This window comes from Meriones unguiculatus, chromosome 2 (genome assembly GCF_030254825.1).
Source record: "Meriones unguiculatus strain TT.TT164.6M chromosome 2, Bangor_MerUng_6.1, whole genome shotgun sequence".
Taxonomy (NCBI): Eukaryota; Metazoa; Chordata; class Mammalia; order Rodentia; family Muridae; genus Meriones; species Meriones unguiculatus.
Window position 1 is genome coordinate 129,767,199 of NC_083350.1, and position 17,971 is coordinate 129,785,169.

The following is a 17,971-nucleotide window of genomic DNA, read 5'->3' on the forward strand; positions in this document are numbered from 1 at the left end:
GAGTAGCAGAACTGAGGAAGTACACTACCACACTTGGTCTACACAGGAACTGAACTCTGGGGGGGGAGGGGCACTGGCCACCTGAGCAACATCCCTGGCCTGGTAGTCACTTGCATAGCTATTCCCCTGGGATGTAAACTGACCTGGTGACCGTGGAAATGGAAAAACAATGGCTATCACATGGGACAATTGGCTGCAAATCTGTAATCTCCTCTGCCTTGCCCACTCTGAGGAATGTCAGCCCTGAGATGGGAGACCTCACATGGCAAGGAAGTAAAAGGCCTTCAGCCAGCCACCATCAACCACCTGAGACCCCTCAGTTCAACAGCCTGTAAGGAATTCCTTGCCAACAACCACAGGAGCACACTCGGCAAACGCTCTGCCATTTGAGCTTTCAGATTAAGAGCACAACAGCCACCATCATGAATACCAGAGTGATGTGCCTCTGAGTTGGCTTGGCCATGACCAGATTTCTGACTCAAAAAGCCAGTGAAGTGATATATACTTGGTGTTAAGATCGCCTAATTTGTTACACACACACACACACACGAAATAATCAATATATAACTTGCTTTTAAAGTGTCTTATGAGAGTGACAGCTATCACAGTCTATCACTTGACATGGCTTTAACTTGGGGAAGATCTTATCACAGGTGATTACAAAGAGATTGGAAGGGGAGAGTCCTCAAAGAAAAGAGTGATAGTCCCTGCTTCAGCCTTCCAGTTGCCCTGGTCTCAACCTTATACTCACTTTTAGAGCGTCCCCCTCATTGCCTTCCATCACTTCCAGAATCAGGGCAGCCAGGATGTTGAAGCCTTGGCAGTACCCGACATTCTTGTTCCAGCGGGCATAGGCCAACAGCACCCGCTTCAGAACCACGCGGTCTTGCTCTGCCTCCTGGCCACAGTAGGAACTACAGCCCGTGCGATGAAGATCCTGAAAAGGGACGGGGAAATGGTTTTTAAAAACCTCCGGCTGTGGCCTGCGGCTTGGAGAGCAGCTTCGCTCCCCTGCACACGCTTCCCACCATGATGGCTTCCCACCACAGAATCAAAACAACGATCAAAAGACCCCTCCCCCACTAGTGAGCCAAATGAACCTCTTCTCCTTGTGAGCTGACTGAACCAGGTATTTGGTCACAGTGACTGAGAGCTGACTAACAAGACGCCCAATACTCCCTCAGAAAAAAAGAAAAGGGAAAAAAAAAATTAAGTCTTTTCTTCACTTCGCCTTTACATCTGTGAACACGGATGTTGATTTTTTTTGTTTTGAATTTATAAGCAATTTATACACATGAGCCAAAGCACTCTTTCGAATGTTCTGGTTTCCTACTGCTTTCTACCGTGCAAGCTGAGAAAGAGTCACAAGGATAAGTTCGGTCAGGCAAATGTGCTAAAGTGCTTCCAGAATCAACTGGAAAAAGTTACCCAATTAACAAAATCCCATTACAATTTCATGTAAATTGAGAGCCCTTTCAAAAATGTACATTAGTCATCTGTATAAATAGTCATTTCAACGTATAATGAAAGGTGCTAACATTAATCCTTTAAACAGAATATGGTAGAAGGTTTAGCTGCTAAAGCTCTAATACTAAAGACTAAAATTAAAATAGCATCCTTTATTACACAGACAAATCATCCCATACAAATTAGTCTATACATTTCTACAATATGGATAATAACAGCTGCTGCACTTTAATATGCAATGGAGCTAATAGCTGTAATTTAATTGCCAAGATGAGACTATGGTTTTTTTTTCAGGAAAGAAGATCAATTTTCTGATGTAGCATTTGATTCAGTGGGGGAAAAAAAAGATCCTTTTTAATAACATGATTATAAGACATGTGTTGCCTAAGCAGGTTATGGTGGTGGCCTCCTTTAATCCCAGGAGAAGAGGCAGGGAGATTTCTGTGAGCCTAAGGCCAGCCTCATTTACACAGTGAGTTCCAAGCCAACCAGACCTATACAGTGAGACCCTGCCTCAAAACAAACAGAGGGCTGGAGAGATGGCTCAGTTGTCAAGAGTGCCGGCTGCTCTTCCAGAGGACTGGGTTCAGTTCCCAGTATCCAGATGGCAGTTTATAATTGACTGTAACTCAAGCTCCAAAAGATCCATTGCCCTCACCTGCCTCTGTAGGTACCAGTAATAACAGTGGTACACAGACACACGTGCTGGCAAAACACCCCTACACATAAAACAAGATAATGTTTTTTTAAGCGTATTGCCTTAATTCGTAAGTTAAACTGAAAGGGAATATTTCAAATATGAAGTTTTGTCTCTGTGAAACCCATGCTGAAATTCCAAAGTAAAACACTGAAATGCAGATAATGTGAAGGGTTCCAGCATGCAACACGAAATGTCACAATTTTCTTAGTGTTCATTTGAAACAAACCAATTTAGATCAGAAAGCAGCTCATTTTTAGTTTGTTCTTCCTCCTTTTTTTTTTTTTTTTTTAAATGGATTTAAATGTGCCAACACATTAGCCATCTTGCAGTGGCCAAAATGAAGATGAGACAGCCTTCCTTTTCAAATCCCAGCTTAGCATCCCACTGTGGAACACTCATAAAATTCAAAGCTCACATGTCTGAGCCTTATGTATAAGGATTATTCTGGTACCAAATGAAATCAGCATCCTTGCCTCTGAGAACCAGGCTCTAATCAACTGCAACAATGCAGGTAAGCAACCGCAGCTGTGCCCATAGCTGATGAGAACACTAAACACAGATCTATCAGCCAACCTAACTATAATTAGCAGATAGAGTAGCAAAAGCTCTAATAAGAGCCAAATGTTGTTAATATGAAATACACTCACCTTCAAATTTCTCAGTCAAAATTTGCATCCCTGTCCCATACTAAAGAAAGTAAAAAGGAATTTCTCCTATTGTGTAACAAAATTAGATAAACTGCATATGTATAGGAGCTCATTCACATTTCTCTCTTACTGGCAAACATTTAAATTTATGAAGACGAACAGTCAAGTTCTCTGTACAGAAGCTACTAACTGAATAGGAGGCCAGATCATATGCAGACGTTCAGACCGGAGGTAGAGGTCACCTAACCCTCTGTCAAGGAAACACTTGGCTCTTAGAGTCCTTTTCACTGCATTAGGGCCGGAAGCCAGGTGGGCTTTACCTTGACTATCTGAATCCCCATGGAGTCGTCGTCAGGATTGCTTCTCTCGTTGAAGGTGAAGCGCATTGTTTTGTCCCAGTCGATGGCTATGCTGTGTAGATAACGATCTGCCAAGGTCAGCCAGACCTAGAGGGTCGCACATGCAAAGGAGGCCGGTAAAGCTGAGCGTCCTGCTTTTATTAGAAAACTAGGATTGCATCCAGGAGGGACCGGGAGCTGCTTAGAGGCCAGGGCTAGCTGGCTCACGCGACTCTCACTCTCGTTTGCTGTATGCAAGTGTACCCTGTGGGGGCTTTCACTCTTTATCGCGATAAATATCCGTTGAGTTTTTACTAGGTGCCAAGTAACAATCTAATCATTAGGAAAGAAAATAACCAGAATTTTTTTTTTCATTTTATTCAGGTAATTGAATAGGTTGTATAATTTTATGACCTTGTTTTGCTTAACTCTAAATCATTTTCTGCTTGGGCACCAGCTACTTGGTCACACACAGACCATTTTTCCCCATGGAGGCCTCTGCCTTAAACCTCCCCCTACACACTCCCTCCATAAACTCCCTCCATCTATTCTGACAGATAGATTCCAGAGTGAATAATTTTTTTAAAGAGTCCCTGGATATTTTTACTCTCTTACCTGACCAAGAAAATCTAATTCTGAAAAATGAATTTCATAAATGCATATTAACCTTCACTTGAGAAACAGTGTTCAAATTCCAATGTTAAGATTAGATTTATCAATTAATAACTTTAGAGTGCATTTTTAAAGTTTGAGCACAATTTGGCAGGAATAGTGTTGATTAATATCTCCGGCAGACCTCTAAGCATCAGAATCCTGCCCAAATGCCCACTGGATGCCTTTGTGCTTAGATAGGCCTCAGGCAGGTCAGCTCCAACAGGTGTCAGGCCAGCTACCATACCCACCACTACTCCAATTATATGCATAGACACAGACACACACACGCCCGTTCCTCCCATCCACACCAACTGCAACTCTATCAGTCCAGCCACTTGGGCCAAAATCTCTAGGCCTCCTTGATGTCCCGTTTACATCTTATTTTCAGTCTCCTGGGCATTGATCTCAGCTCAGGCTTCAAAACACATCCGGAATCCAGCCCTTATCACCGTCTCCACGACCACCACCCTGGCCCGTTTCCTGCCTGAATTAAGGTCATCTACCTGCATTCTGATTTGTGCCCTTGCATTTCATGTGCTCATTGGGAGACAGAGTAGCCCGTTTGACTAGTCTGCTCGGAACTTCCTCTCTCACACTGAGCGCAGGGGAGCCCTCATGCTTTCACGGCCTAGCCACTCACACGCACACCCTCAGCCCCCCGATGTTGCTTCCCCCTGCCTCTATGCACCTCCCGTTGCCTCTTTCATGAGAACACAACCCAGGGGCTCCCCCTCAGTGCTCTCCCCCAGGCAGCTGCGCGGGTGACTTCCGGCTTCCTCTGGGGCCCTACTCACAGGTCAACTTCTACATAAAATTCCACCTCCTTATGCCCATTCTCTCACACTCCCGACTCCTTTCTCTGCTTTACGTCTGTCCACAGCACTTATCACGGTGTGACAGACTCTATCTGATCCACTGTAAGTTCTGTGAGGACAAAGAAGTCCATCTGCTGCTGTTCCCACTGCAGCACCCCTAGCGCCCACAACAGTGCCTGACATGAATAATAAGCACCCAGGGTGCGATCAATGGAGAATACACCTTTTCACTTCGCAGACATCTCCCCGGCCAGAGTGACGGGCCCTTTGTATGTTAGCCCTGTTGATGCCACTCACCTTTCTCCTCCACTCCTTTGGGATCCCTGTTGACAGCCTGGCAACTGCCTTGAGAGCGTCGTACCACTAGGACCAGAGAGAAGGATTAGTAAAGTAATAAGATGGACCTGAAGCAGCACTTTTCAGGCTTCTTCCATCTTGGCATCTGTGATGGCTAGTTTTATGTCAATGTGACACAAGCTAGAATCACTGGAGAGGAAGGAGCCTCCACTGAGAAAATGCCCCCAGTATCTGATTACGGGCAAGTCTATAGGGCATCTTCTTAATTAGTGATCAGTGGGGGAGGGCAGAGCCCACTGTGGGTGGTGCCATCCCTGGGATGTGGTCCTGGGTTCTATAAGAAAGCAGGCTGGGGAGGCCATGGGGAGCAGGCCAATAATCTACACTCCTCCACGGCCTCTGTGTCAGCTCCTGCCTCCAGGTTCCTGCCCTGCTTGAGCTCCAGTCCTGACTTCCTTTGGTGCTGAACAGTGCTGTGGCAGTATAAGCTGAATAAACTTGTTCCTCCCCAAGTTGCTAATCCTAAGTAGTAACTTTCCCTAAGATAGCATCCATAGTATGTGAGAAAAGTGACAGAGCACACTGGAGTACCCAGGGCTTGTCTCCCCAGAAGTTGTCATTCTGGGGGTTGTGAGAATCCCAAGCCTTACGTATCTTAACTAAGCATGCTTATTACCCATTTGACCCCAGTAGTTGGGAAGAGCTGGATCAAAAGGCCACACCTACTATGAGTCAAAGGTAACAGATCTATCTGTGAGGTTTTAGAGTCATTCACACGTGTGGTTTCTAAAGTGAAATTGTAACCATGTTCACCTCAACTTATTCACTTTTTAAATAAAGTATCAGTGTATAAAAACGTGAATTTTTCCTTGCAAGTATAAAACCATATTACTTATGCTTTAAAAGTTTACAAAAAAATCTGACATCTCTTATGTATCAAAACATATGTGAATATTTTCATTTTAAGAATATATGACAATGTGCCCTGCAGATACTCCCAAATTAAAAAAAAAAAAAAAAAAAAAAAAAAAGGCAAAACCAAAGTTACCTGCTGAAAACCATTCTGGCCTAAGGATGGCTCAAGTGTGAACTTCAATTTTGTATCAACTCCTAAAAGAAAATTAAGTAGTGGGTTATTTATGGGGATTATAAAAAAGTTATGTCATAAATAATCAACATTTGTCTCTACTGAATTATGGCAAAAAAATAGCTGCTTTTTTTAAATAAAATTTAGCCAATTTCACTAAAATTAAGACACACTGACTATTAAAAAGAACAATGACCTAAGGCAATAAAGTGGAGTTTTAATCATTGGACAGAAGCCTCCTCAGATGCTGAGAGTAACGCAAAAACAAGAACAGTCAGTGACACACAGGCTAGAGCCCTGACCTCCAGTATCTCTGGGTCCTAACTCACACTGCCTAGCCTGCCTGGACCGCAGATCCCTTATCTCTAAGGTGAGGACAAGTAATTTTTATTACTTGTCTTTAGCTTTGCTCACAATTCTGTAATAGAATCCTGTGTGTTGTTATTACAGAGAAATCCCATTACAACTCTTATTACTGTTTAAATTCTATAAAAAAAATACCTCAGAGGACTGTTTCGGTGATTGGCTGTAAACCACCTCACCTGAGTAATTGACAGTTATAACACACAGAAGGGGAGTCCTCCTCTTACAGTTTGTTTTTCTACAGCACTTACATAGACTTAGACAGTGAAGAAAACTTCAAGGGCTGGAGCTGAGGCCTAACAGAGATCAACTATCTAGCATGTGTGAGGCCTTGGGTTCCATTTCCGATACAGGGGTTGAAGGTACATCGTCATTGGCGCTCTGACTGTAGCAAGGGAGGCAGAGCTAGCTCCTGGTGTGTGCAAAGTGAGTTAGAGTCCCAGCAGCACAAAATCAGACTCTGTCTGAACCCCTTCTTTCTGTCTGCTTTGATTTGGAGATGCTAGGCAAACGAACCTGTAGCCAGTACATGCTGAGCAAGTACTCAGTCCCTGAGCTACACTCACCACACCTCTTCCTGCTTATGGGATGATTTTTTTATAACCACTCCTTTTGATGGCTGCCAAATATTTTAATTCTGTCTTAATATACCTACTCATCGATGAAGAACGTATATTAAATTCTGCCTAGAAAACTAAAGCTAGAACTGAATTCTAATCCTAAGTAATCTACCACTTTAATTTTCTTTGATTTAGATCCCAAATCTATGCATCAGACGTGCATAGATAATAAAAATGCATTTTTATTACTTGTCTTTAGCTTTGCTCACAATTCTGTAATAGAATCCTGTGTGTTGTTATTACAGAGAAATCCCATTACAACTCTTATTACTGTTTAAATTCTATAAAAAAAATAATTAAATCTGAAAATATGCTATGTTCTTTTTCTACAGTTTCAAAATCATTTGATAGCATTGTTTGGTTTTTTTTGTTTGTTTGTTTTTTAAGACAAGGCCTCATTATTTCACCCCTAATGGCCTGATACTCTCAGTATGCATCTGCCTGTCTTCGTTTCCTGTATCTGCTAAGTATTGGGCTTACAGGCATCCATCATGCCCAACATTAAGCTGTGTGTGTATGTGTGTCTGTGTATGAACTCAAGTGAGTATGTCCGAATGTGTATGTGTGTGCAAGTAAGCATGACACTGAATGTCTTCCTCAGTTGCTCTACATCTTGTATCTGGTGACAAGTCTCTCACTGGGGAGCTTACTCATGCTGCTAGGCTAATCAATGAACTCTGGAGATGTGGACCCATCCTGCACACACACACACACATACACACACACACACACACCCTGAACACACACACACTGGAGCTACTGGCTTGCACCATACAGCTTTTACATAGGTTCTCAGCATGCAAACTCGGGTCTTCATGCTTGCATAGCAAACACTTTGCCATCAAGCCATCTCCATAGCCCCTTTAGCCAATTTAAGAAAGATTGCTTGAAAGTCCAAGGACCAAGAAAGGTCAAACCTTCTCAATAACATTCAGAAAAATCAGACGATGACGTTGTCGCCGCTAAGAAGTAGACTGCAGATTCCCATATTTAAAACCTCCCAGCTCCCCCCCACTTAGATAGTGATGTGGATAGGAACACTTTGAGACTGGCATGGGTAGGAATAATCCTCAGGACTTTAAAAAAATAAAATAAACTGGCCTTTTCCAAGACATACATAGGGAGTCCAGAAGCAGGAAGGACATGCCTGGATTGCCCAGGCCCATGACCGTAAGCAGATAGGTGCTGGCGATGCTGTGATTGTTGCTCCTGCTGTTGGTGGACATGGAGAGCCCTGCACACATGTCCTGGATACAGGTACTGACACATAGATTTCCTATGTCAAGAACCCAGGGCATCCGACATCTCAAAGCTTTAAAGACAAAGTCGTGCTATGCCTGGGTAGATGATTTTTTTTTTCTCCAGGAGAATATTATATATATTAACTACCTGCTGGTTTTAATGAACTCCTGCCTCGGTTGTGGGATCAATACTGCCACCAGCTCCAACCAATGAAATGGACTTTGTAGAGTGCTGTCCAGGCCTGGGGTGCTGAATGCAAGGGCTTATAATTATGATTCTTGCTTTATTACAACAAAACCCAGGAAATTCATCCCTATGGTAACTTTGCCACTTCCCCAGAACCACTGGATTCCCAGTAGGTTTGACCAAATTATGGTCCTTTGACTTTTGGTGGCCACCTGCTGGGCGTAAACCAGCTGTTTTCCAGTGTTGAAAAAGGCAACTGGAGTTAGTTAGCCAAAACCACAACTGTTTTTCTCATGATCAAAAACGACCCAGGTCTCAAGTGAAATTGATCATTCGCCACCGGCACGCAAAGGCTTAAATCGGGTCATTTTCGCTCTTTTCTTCCAAGGGAAATGAGAGGAGAGGAGGCTTATGTTTCATCTGATAATCACAGCTGTTCTGGATTCAGAAATACAAAACACTATTTAACGTGGGAAGGAGATTTAAAAGAAAGAGGGGAGAGGTAAAAGAAGACGGTGAATAAATACTACAGTCTCGGCAATTAGACACTTGGTGGTAGGGAGAAAAACAAAGAGGCCATGAGGTTCGGAAGGGCAGCAACGCTTTCCACCTCTGGGACCCAGTGACACCAGGTCCCAGAAGGAGTGAGGAGGGGGGAAAGGAGGGTACTGTATAGACCACAAACTGCCTGTGGGCTGGCTGGGGCCACTCCAGGGAAAGGTGAGTGCTGAGCTTAAGCAAATAGAGCTGCGCAGCCAACCCCTTGCCAGAACCCTCAGCGCTCAGGCGCCGGTGCCAGGGCCAGGCTCTTAAAACCCTGAGCAACGATGCCAGGTGACCAAGCTCGCGTGGAGATAGGCAGAGCCTGGAGAGGCAGAGATGTGTAAATACAAGCTGATGATAGGGAAGGGCCAGTCTTCGCAAGGCCAGGAGGGCTCCTGGACCTTACCTACAGAAGGGAGCTCATACCCTCTCCCACCCCAACATAAACACTACAGGGACCCTGGGGGGAAACAGAGACCTCTTCACCTCTTGTCATTCTCAGTAGGTGCCTTTCCCTCCGACCTGCAGCGTCAAGGTTGTGCTTCAGCCAACCCACACACCTCTTTTGGAGGTCTGGCTCCCAGGGAACCAGGAGCACAATAGGTGACGCGGCCTGGGCCGGCTGGGGCAGCCTCCCTCACTCCCCCACCGTGCAAGGACGCCAAACACATAGGCCGCGGGGTAGCTTCTGTGGGGCGGCGGGTTCTCCGTGCCCTGGTGGCCGCCGAACGCACGCAGGCCGGGGTCTGTTCCCATCCCTCCCAGGCCAACGGTGCTCCTCCGCAGACATCTCAACCCCAGCGCCCATCCGCAGCCCGCGCCTCACCCGGCTCCAAGGTGCAGAGCAACCGGGGCGCGGTCCGCGAGATGCAGCTGCGCTTCTTGAGCACATTGCTCAGGATGGTGCCCACGCCGCCGCCGCCGCCGCCGCCCTGGCGCTTCAGGCATCGCCCGCCACGACGCAGGGAGCCGGTCAGCTTGTCCTGCCGCATCCGAGAGAGAGCGCCGTCGGCCGCCCGGGTCCTCGCTGCTGCGTTGGAACCACTGCGCTCGCAGGGGTCGGGGAGCTCGAGCCGGCCAGGCTCCCTGGAGAGCCGCGAGCGTGCAGCCGGAGCTCCGGAGCCGAGAGGATCAGAGAGACGCGGCGGGAGCAGCGGAGCTCGGGGAGGGCGGCTGGCATCTGCAGTGCGGAGCCCAAACGGCTGAGACCGGAGCGGGCTGGGGCGGGGAGAGGGCGGGAGCGAGCACGCGGGCGCGCAGAGATGGAGGCGGCGCCTTGGCACCCAATCCAGGCATCAGCCTGAGCAGGCCAACACGGTCGGAGCCCCGGAGCCAGCTCTGAGGACAGAACCCAGAAACAAGGCAGGGGTGTCCCCACTTCTCCTAAGCCTGGAAAGGCTGGAGGGGCCGCAAGTGCAGACAGCTGCAAGTGCCCACCTGATCTGGGCAGCCCGGGGGACACAGGGAGAAGCAGACCCCGGGGCAGAGAAGCCAGCAAATGGTGACCTCAACCTTCAGCCCAAATTGTGTTCATGTCTTTCCTGGCCGCTTAGAGAGGTAAAGATCCATGTTTAATAACAACAACAAAACCAATATCGTTCCCCTTGGGAAAACAGAACCTCAAGAAAATGTTCCCATTGAAGAAGCAGTTTTCAAAAGAAGTGTTTCCGGGGGCGTGGCGAGGCCAGGTTCTTAATTAAGAAGTGTCTGCCAGTCACTTCAAGACTCAGGAGAGTCTTGGAAGAGTGTAGTTCTGAGTCAAGGCTTTAGGAGGTGGCCTGGAAAGACAGAATAACTCCAGCAGGACTGGCATCTGCTGGAGGTGGGGGCTCACCCAGACGGTTGAAGGATGATGGCCACGTCCTGACAAGTCCCGACCTGCCTGAGGCTCTCAGTGTAGGCGCCCCACCTCCCGTAAAGCTGCTGCTGGAGCTGCTTCAAGCTAGCAAGCCTACGGAGGCAGACACCCAGGACATGAGCGCTGCCCACCTGGACGTGGCCCTGCTCGCCGCCGTGCAGCAGCCCTCGCCCAGCTCTGCACTTTTTATTCTTCAGGGTTAGGGATGGGGGGTCTCTCCCTAAGTTGCCCTGACTGGCCTTGAACTTGTGATCTTCCTGACTCAGCCTCCTGAATAGCTGGTCAGGCCTGGCTTGATTGATTTTTTTTTTCTTCTGCCTATATTTCTCATAAAAATAAAATCATACAATAGTCAGATATGGGGATGTAAAGAAAACCTCCCCCAAACCTGTCTTTATGGAATCTTCAACGTGTCCCTTTTCTTGTTGTATTCTTTGAATCTCAGCTTTCAAATCTTCCAGAGCTCCAGATAACAGCAAAGTTTGGCTTCATAACAATTTGCAAGCAATCCAGACACAAACTTCTTCCCTAGACACCACATCTTTCCACTGCCCAAGATCACAAAAGGCCTTCCCAGACTCTTCAGCAAAGTTCTCTGGGAGTACTGGTCAACCAGCTAACCTACATAAACATCCGGTCTTGATCTGACAATTCACCAGTAGAAGGACATTTCCTTTCCTCCACACATGGGGACAAGCTGCAAATCACTTCATCTTCTCTTCCTATGGAAATTTCAATGGCTTTCTGCAGCTCCTGGAAGTCACTGATCTGTTCCAGAGCCGCCTTACAGGGCGGTATGTTCTCATTTCCACGTGGTATCAAGTCAACACTTACTTAGTTACGATATAATGTTTGTCCTAAGGCCTGAACTCCAGAGACTGAGTTCATTTTTCCATCTGGAAATTTTCACCAGGAACAAGACAATGGCCCGCAATTATTTCCACAATGATTTCTTCAACTTTCAGGCCATCCGGGGCTACACAGTGAGACCCTATCTAAAAATAAAAGACAAAGAGAAGAAAGTCGTTTCTTAGCAACCCTTGGAGATATAACTTGAGAGTCACCAAAATAGAATATATGTCTAATGTTAAGGCACTTAATTGTGACTCTCCAGTGAGAAGCCCATCCACACTTGAGCGTATCTTATTCTTTTCCTGAGCCTGACTGACTCTCCTGCTTCTCTCTCTCTCCCTTTAAGCTTATTTACAAACTTTTACTCTCCTTTGACAAGCCTACATCCATACTCTTGGTGGGTGATACATAAGTCCTAAATGTCCCTCCTCCTAACCTTTCTGTTGAAAATCTGTATTAAAATCTCTTTTAATAAACTGTATCTCTGCTTCAAAAAAGCAAAAGGTGTTTCGCCATCTCTCCACACCTTTGATGCTCCTGAACTAGTGCTCTTCATTGTTGCTATTAGAAAAGAAAAAGTGTTTCCTTTTTTCCCCATATTTACCTTTAAAAAGCAGGAAAATGGGAGCATAAAGATTTTTGTATTTGGTAATTCTTGGGGGGGGGACACTGATTTTTTTTTCCCAAAAGAACTTTTTTTAATTAGGAACTCAATCCATTTGGTGTATTTCAAAAGGTGCAATACTTTTTTTTCCTTTATAAATGAAATTAGTTAGAAATTATCCCCCTCCTCCATATCAGCAAATGGCAAACAAATACCTTTGAAAGTCACAGTCACATACAGAGTGCGTCCTAGAAAGAGGGGCAAGACAGCTTCTGCCACCGTCATGAGTTTCCTCAAAGACTGGATCCACTTAGGGGTGGAGAGAAAAGGCAACTTTCAGGAGGGAGTATGTTATTAAATGAGGCACTTCTATACTCCTTCCTGAGAGCACCAGGTGGGGACATATTTGCTAAACTAGACCTAGGGAGTGGGATGTGGAAATAACCTGTCCTCCTCCCCCACAGGCTGTCCTCTGGTCCTCCTCCCCCACAGGCTGTCCTCTGGTCCTCCTCCCCCACAGGCTGTCCTCTGGTCCTCCTCCCCCACAGGCTGTCCTCTGGTTAACAGATTTTTAAAAACAAGACTAAGAAACAATCCCACACGCATCCCGAAAGGAGAGAAGGGTTGGGGAAACAAAACAAAAGACAGTAAGATACCCCAGATTACCCTCCAAAATGGAAGCAGGGAGCAGCTTCCTGCTGCAGTCATCACAAGCATGCCTTGCTTTTAAACAAAACATATGTGGGGATTTGTTGTTGTTGTTGTTTTAAACAAGGAAACAAAAAACCAACTCATCACTTTTCAGACAATACACAATTATTCAGAATTAACTATTCCTGGAAGGGCAGGGGGCCACACCAATGGGCCTTGTCCCACATGAGTGCATGCGGGTAGACACAGGGCGTTTGTCATTATTGCAGGAACAAATTTTAATTTTTAATCTTTAGTTTGATTTAAACATTGCTTTTAATATGATAACAACAGCAGCTGTGCAGAAAGGGCTCCGGAAAGGAGTTCATAGCAGCACACACCTGCAGCTCTTCTTGGGCTCTGGAGACTCCAGAGCAGCCAATATTGCTTCATCAAACACATTGTTTAGGCTTTTCCGTGTGAGCGGAGCACGCCACATACTTGACAGCCTTCAGATCCCATGCCAGCTTTTCAGCAGATTCTGGAATGATAGGCTTCTGTTTGTTCTTGGCAAGTTTCTCAATAGTAGAGGGCTCATCTCTGAGATCAATTTGGGACCCAACAAGCAAGAAAGGAGTCTTTGGACAGTGGTGAGTTATCTCAGGCACCTACTTTTCTTTACATTTTCGAATGAGGATGGAGAGACTACTGAAAAACCCACTAGAAAAACATCTGTTTGTAGATAACCTAGTGGTCATAGTCTGTCATAATCCTCTTGCCCTGCAGTATCAAAAAGTCCAAGAGTATATGGCTTTCCACCAATCATAACTGTGACTGCATAGTTGTCAAAAAGAGTTGGTACATGTTCTGATGGAAATTTGTTTGTCGTGTAGCATATCAGGAGACAAGTTTTACCAATAGCACCATCACCACCAAAAACACACTTAATGGTCTGCATTGCAGAAATAGTTTTGTATCCACTTTTAATATTTCAAATTATATGTTGACCTCAGCTTCTCCGACGGGGCAGAACACTGAATTTTTAAAACTATGAGAGAAGAGGCTAGGGAGAGACCCTGCCTCAAAAAATAAGGTGGATGGAGCCTGAGGAAGAACAGCACTGGAAACTGTCATCTGACTGTCCATATACACCTGTACACACACACACACACACACACACACACACACACACACACACACATAGGAAGGAACAGTATGGACACAAGAATGGAACACAGAGACTTCTCTAGATCTGCCTTAAAAGTTTTGACTTTGAGATAATGTTTATTAAATGCTAACAAATTTAAGTTCTTAAATGAAACTATGTTAATGAATGAAAACAAGTGGACCTAACTGAATATGCCAATTATAGGATAAAAACACAAGAAAAAAAAATGCTTGTACTTATACAGAGATATATACTAAAAGAAAAAAATAGAGCTAAAAAAAGTCTCAATTTTACTCAGTAGTTAGCAATATTGGTGTTTTAACTCATGTGCTTGAGGAGAAGGCAAATAAATTCAAATGGAGCCAGTATTATATATAATTACATAAAAAGAAATTGATTTTCTTTAAAATATTATATAATGTTTACTTTTTTATTTTGAGACAGGTGCTCCTTAGATAGCCCAGGCTAGCCCTAAGCTTGCTATCCCCCTCCTTCAGCCTCCTGACACTTGACCTATTTTTAGAATGGCAACACTGGCATAAACTAACTTTTTCCTCAAATATCAATTTGCCTGCTGGATCTAAACTGAAGGGCAGCTGACTCCGCAGTAACAAACATCCCAGCACCCAGGCTACCAGCTCCAAAACCTACTCCCCACTAACAGGAACAAAGGCTTCCTTGAAAAATGACCAACTTGGGCCTGAGCCAGAAATGGCACACACGAGTCTATAGCATCTTGATGCACTTGGGGTGAAAGGGGTCACATCACCAGGGCACAAAAGCCACATGAACAGGATCCTCTGGCAAACATGAAGCAACTTCTGGATTTAACTGAAGAAACACTGAACATCTTTTAAGTGCTTCAGTAATGCTACTCTGAATAAGTCAGGGAAAGGAGCCATCCCTGTGACTCCGAAACACTTACAGTCCACGCGTCATGGGCTTTGTGAAGAACCTCCAGATTTGAAGATACTGTCCAAAATGGTGTAACTCAAAATGGAATCTATAGAACTCTGTTAACACGAGGTTAGCTGCTAAATCAAGCCTGGCTGACGTGACATGTGACCTCTGTGGTTTCGGTGCCTCACTGACGTCTTTGCTTTGAACAGGGGAGGACTCTCAAAAAGTGCTGCTTTATGCCACGTGGTGGTGGCACACATCTTTTAGCCCAACACTTGAGACGCAGAGCTCCATGGATCTCTGAGTTCAAGGCCAGCCGGCTCGACAGGGTGAGTTCTAGGACCTCCAGGGCTACAGGGAGAAACCCTGTCATGAGATTAAAACAAAGAAGAAAAGAAAAGGTGTAGCTTTATAAAATGAGGGCAGTGTGTCCTTCTAGATTTACCTCAGATTTCCCAACTTTCAGCAAGCTCAGGTACAGTGCTCTGCCCTCCAGTGGCCTGGTGCTTTTACGCTGTGTGTACTCACTATCCTTTAGCTTTCTGTAGCCATCCCAGCCTCTCTCAGTTACGCGAAGGACAATAGGAAGAGCTGATGTTTTGCACGATGTTTTAGAGGGCTAATGTACTCCCGAGGCTGAGGACGGTGAACTGGCAGGAGTAGGAAGCTCCAGGACAAGTGTTCGATGCACGCAGCCTTGCCTTTCAGAACTCTCCTCAGCTCAAGCCTTAGAAAGCTTTGTGTCTTCCTTTAACAAAGGATGCCTTTCACACTGCACCTCGCTGGGTCAGCCTGAGAGGCAGCCTCACGGGCCAAGAGGAGGGGCCTCTGGTGTGGGAAGGACACCCCGAGGCTGTGTGACACACGCCACTCAGAGCACCCCGCACCCTTCGGCTCCGACGTCATGCTCATCAGGCAAACCTCTGATTATCATTTGGCTCCAGAGAGGGCTGCTGCCTGGAAGGGAATGTACTGAACATGGCAAACAGCTGCCACCACCCCTGAGTTCAGCTGCCGCTGAGCAGCCTGAAGAGATGGAGGTTCTGGGCTAGCCGAGCTGAACTCCAACCTGGGACAGGGTGAGCGGCAGGTCAGGTCAAAGGCAGGTCAAAGACACTTTCCTCTCAAATTCCTCACAGTGCTTTTCTTCCTCGTAAAGGAGAAGCTTACTTCCCAAATAAGCATTCCATTTCATTTCTTTTGGACTACAAAGAAACAGAGGCTTTGAAAAGGCTTCCTTGAAATCTTTCCATTGAAAATTGCATAAAAGTTAACACCATTTGTGTGTGTGTGTGTATTTCTACTATTATAGCAATAAATAGCAAAGAAATTAAACAACATTATTTTGTTTATATTGGAGAGGAAAGGCAGGACTGCCAACTTTTGTAGCAAACAGATAATTAAGTTAGTGCTAAAATACAATACTCTAAAAGTAGCCGTGGCACAAGCCCCGTATTATATTTATTATGTGACTCATGGTTTCTTATTTCATGCCTGGGATATTGTTTTCCAAAAGCAGAAGATGTCATCTGAAGTCAGCTCAGAGAAAACAAGCCAATGTGGCCTTTGCCCGAGGCCACCAGCAGCAGGGCCAACCCATCATTAGTCCCTACTCATCAAATGACCCTTCCTGCCAAATAATGTCAGTGAATTCCCATCTGAACAAGTCACACCTTGGAATTATCTGGGATAGTTACGATTTAAGCTGTATGTGTGGAAAAGCACACTATAAACTGTACACCGGGTGAGTTGGATGTGATATGGGAGGTAAGGCTGGGGGATCACAAGTTTGAGGCAAGCATGGGCAGGACAAGGCTAGCCTGAGCTACAAAGTGAAACCATGTCTCAGCATACTCCTTTATACCATGTGAGAGAGTATCCCTTGTATTGTTAAGAAAAGGGAACATTTTGAGGAACATCCTAGAGGCTGACTAATGAATTAAGGACCATTTGCTCACAGGGCCCTCAGTGAGCCTTTCAGCCTACATGCTGGGAATGAGCCTTCTTGAAGAGAAACTTTGCCTTGAGTGGGAGGCGAGCAAGAAGTCTGAAGGAGAGACAAGCCCAACATCAGAAATAAAAGCCGTGTCCCTCGAGGATTCCAAAAAGGAACTGGTCTTGAGACATCCTCTGATTTCCTATTGCTGTTTTTTTTCTTAGTAGCAAAATCTCAAAACAAAAAGGGCCTACGTGCTTATCCTCAGGGACAGAGCAGGACTGGTGCTGGCAATTACCAAGGAGAAAAGACCCAGGAAGCCTGCTGCTTAGAGAGAGGAAAGCCACAGGGAACCAGGCTGCTCTAGGTCCCTGGGCCTGAAGCTCCTCCCCAGGGCTGCTGCGGCTTCACAGCTGCAGAGCTCTTGGCAGTCTCTGAGGGTCAGAGCGCTCTCACGGGTCATCGTATCTAAGGCACCTCATGTGGGGCAGCAGATGAGCACATACATTTTGCAGTCGCTCTTACTAAAAGCAAAGGGCAGCCTGCCAGCATGAAAACTGCTTCTCTCTTTCCCCCTCTCACTCCAGTTACTGATAATCTGTAAACTCATGAGTGGGAAAAAGCAACTTTCCCATGTGTCTCCTGGTGTCTGCTACAGGCTGGATCTTGAGTGCACAGGCTTGTGGTCAGAACTATCGAGAGACAGTCATCCTTTAGATGTGGTCATTAGGTACGTGTCCTAGAGAGGGAAGTAGGACTCCGGTCCTTTCTCTTCTCTGCCCTGTAGCTTGTGATGAGGAGAGGTAGTTCCTCTACCTCCATTCCTGACTCACCTTAGGCTCAAAGCACAGAGCCAACAAGATCGTAGAACTGGAGCCTTCAAGACTGTCAGCCAAAATAAAGACATCCTTGTGTCTTAATTATCTCAAGTGCTTTGTTATGGGATGGAAAGCTCACTAACAGAATACTGGTAGCCAGCTCCTAGGAAGCTAATATTCTCCTCAAACCTTCTTAAAAAGTAAAGTCTTAATAAGTAGTTCCTTCAGTTCATTACCCAAGACTGT

General features: G+C 45.6%; 1 protein-coding gene and 1 pseudogene across 2 annotated transcripts in view; both read right to left on the reverse strand.

Annotated features, from left to right (window-relative positions):
• Window positions 1-17,971, reverse strand: part of Tbc1d30 (TBC1 domain family member 30) — an 84,599-nt gene that overhangs the window by 31,539 nt on the left and 35,089 nt on the right. The window contains exons 1-5 of one of the 2 annotated variants that reach the window (XM_021637862.2): window positions 9,786-10,331; window positions 5,967-6,028; window positions 4,919-4,984; window positions 3,135-3,260; window positions 752-937 (exon numbers count right to left, since the gene is read on the reverse strand). In XM_021637862.2, the coding sequence (XP_021493537.2) occupies window positions 752-937; window positions 3,135-3,260; window positions 4,919-4,984; window positions 5,967-6,028; window positions 9,786-9,951 (606 nt within the window). In that variant the 5' untranslated portion in view covers window positions 9,952-10,331. Of the gene's footprint in view, window positions 1-751; window positions 938-3,134; window positions 3,261-4,918; window positions 4,985-5,966; window positions 6,029-9,785; window positions 10,332-17,971 lie in introns of those variants that run through there. The other variant, XM_021637861.2, reaches the window with a different exon arrangement.
• LOC110549052 (cell division control protein 42 homolog) lies at window positions 13,289-15,696 on the reverse strand (annotated as a pseudogene).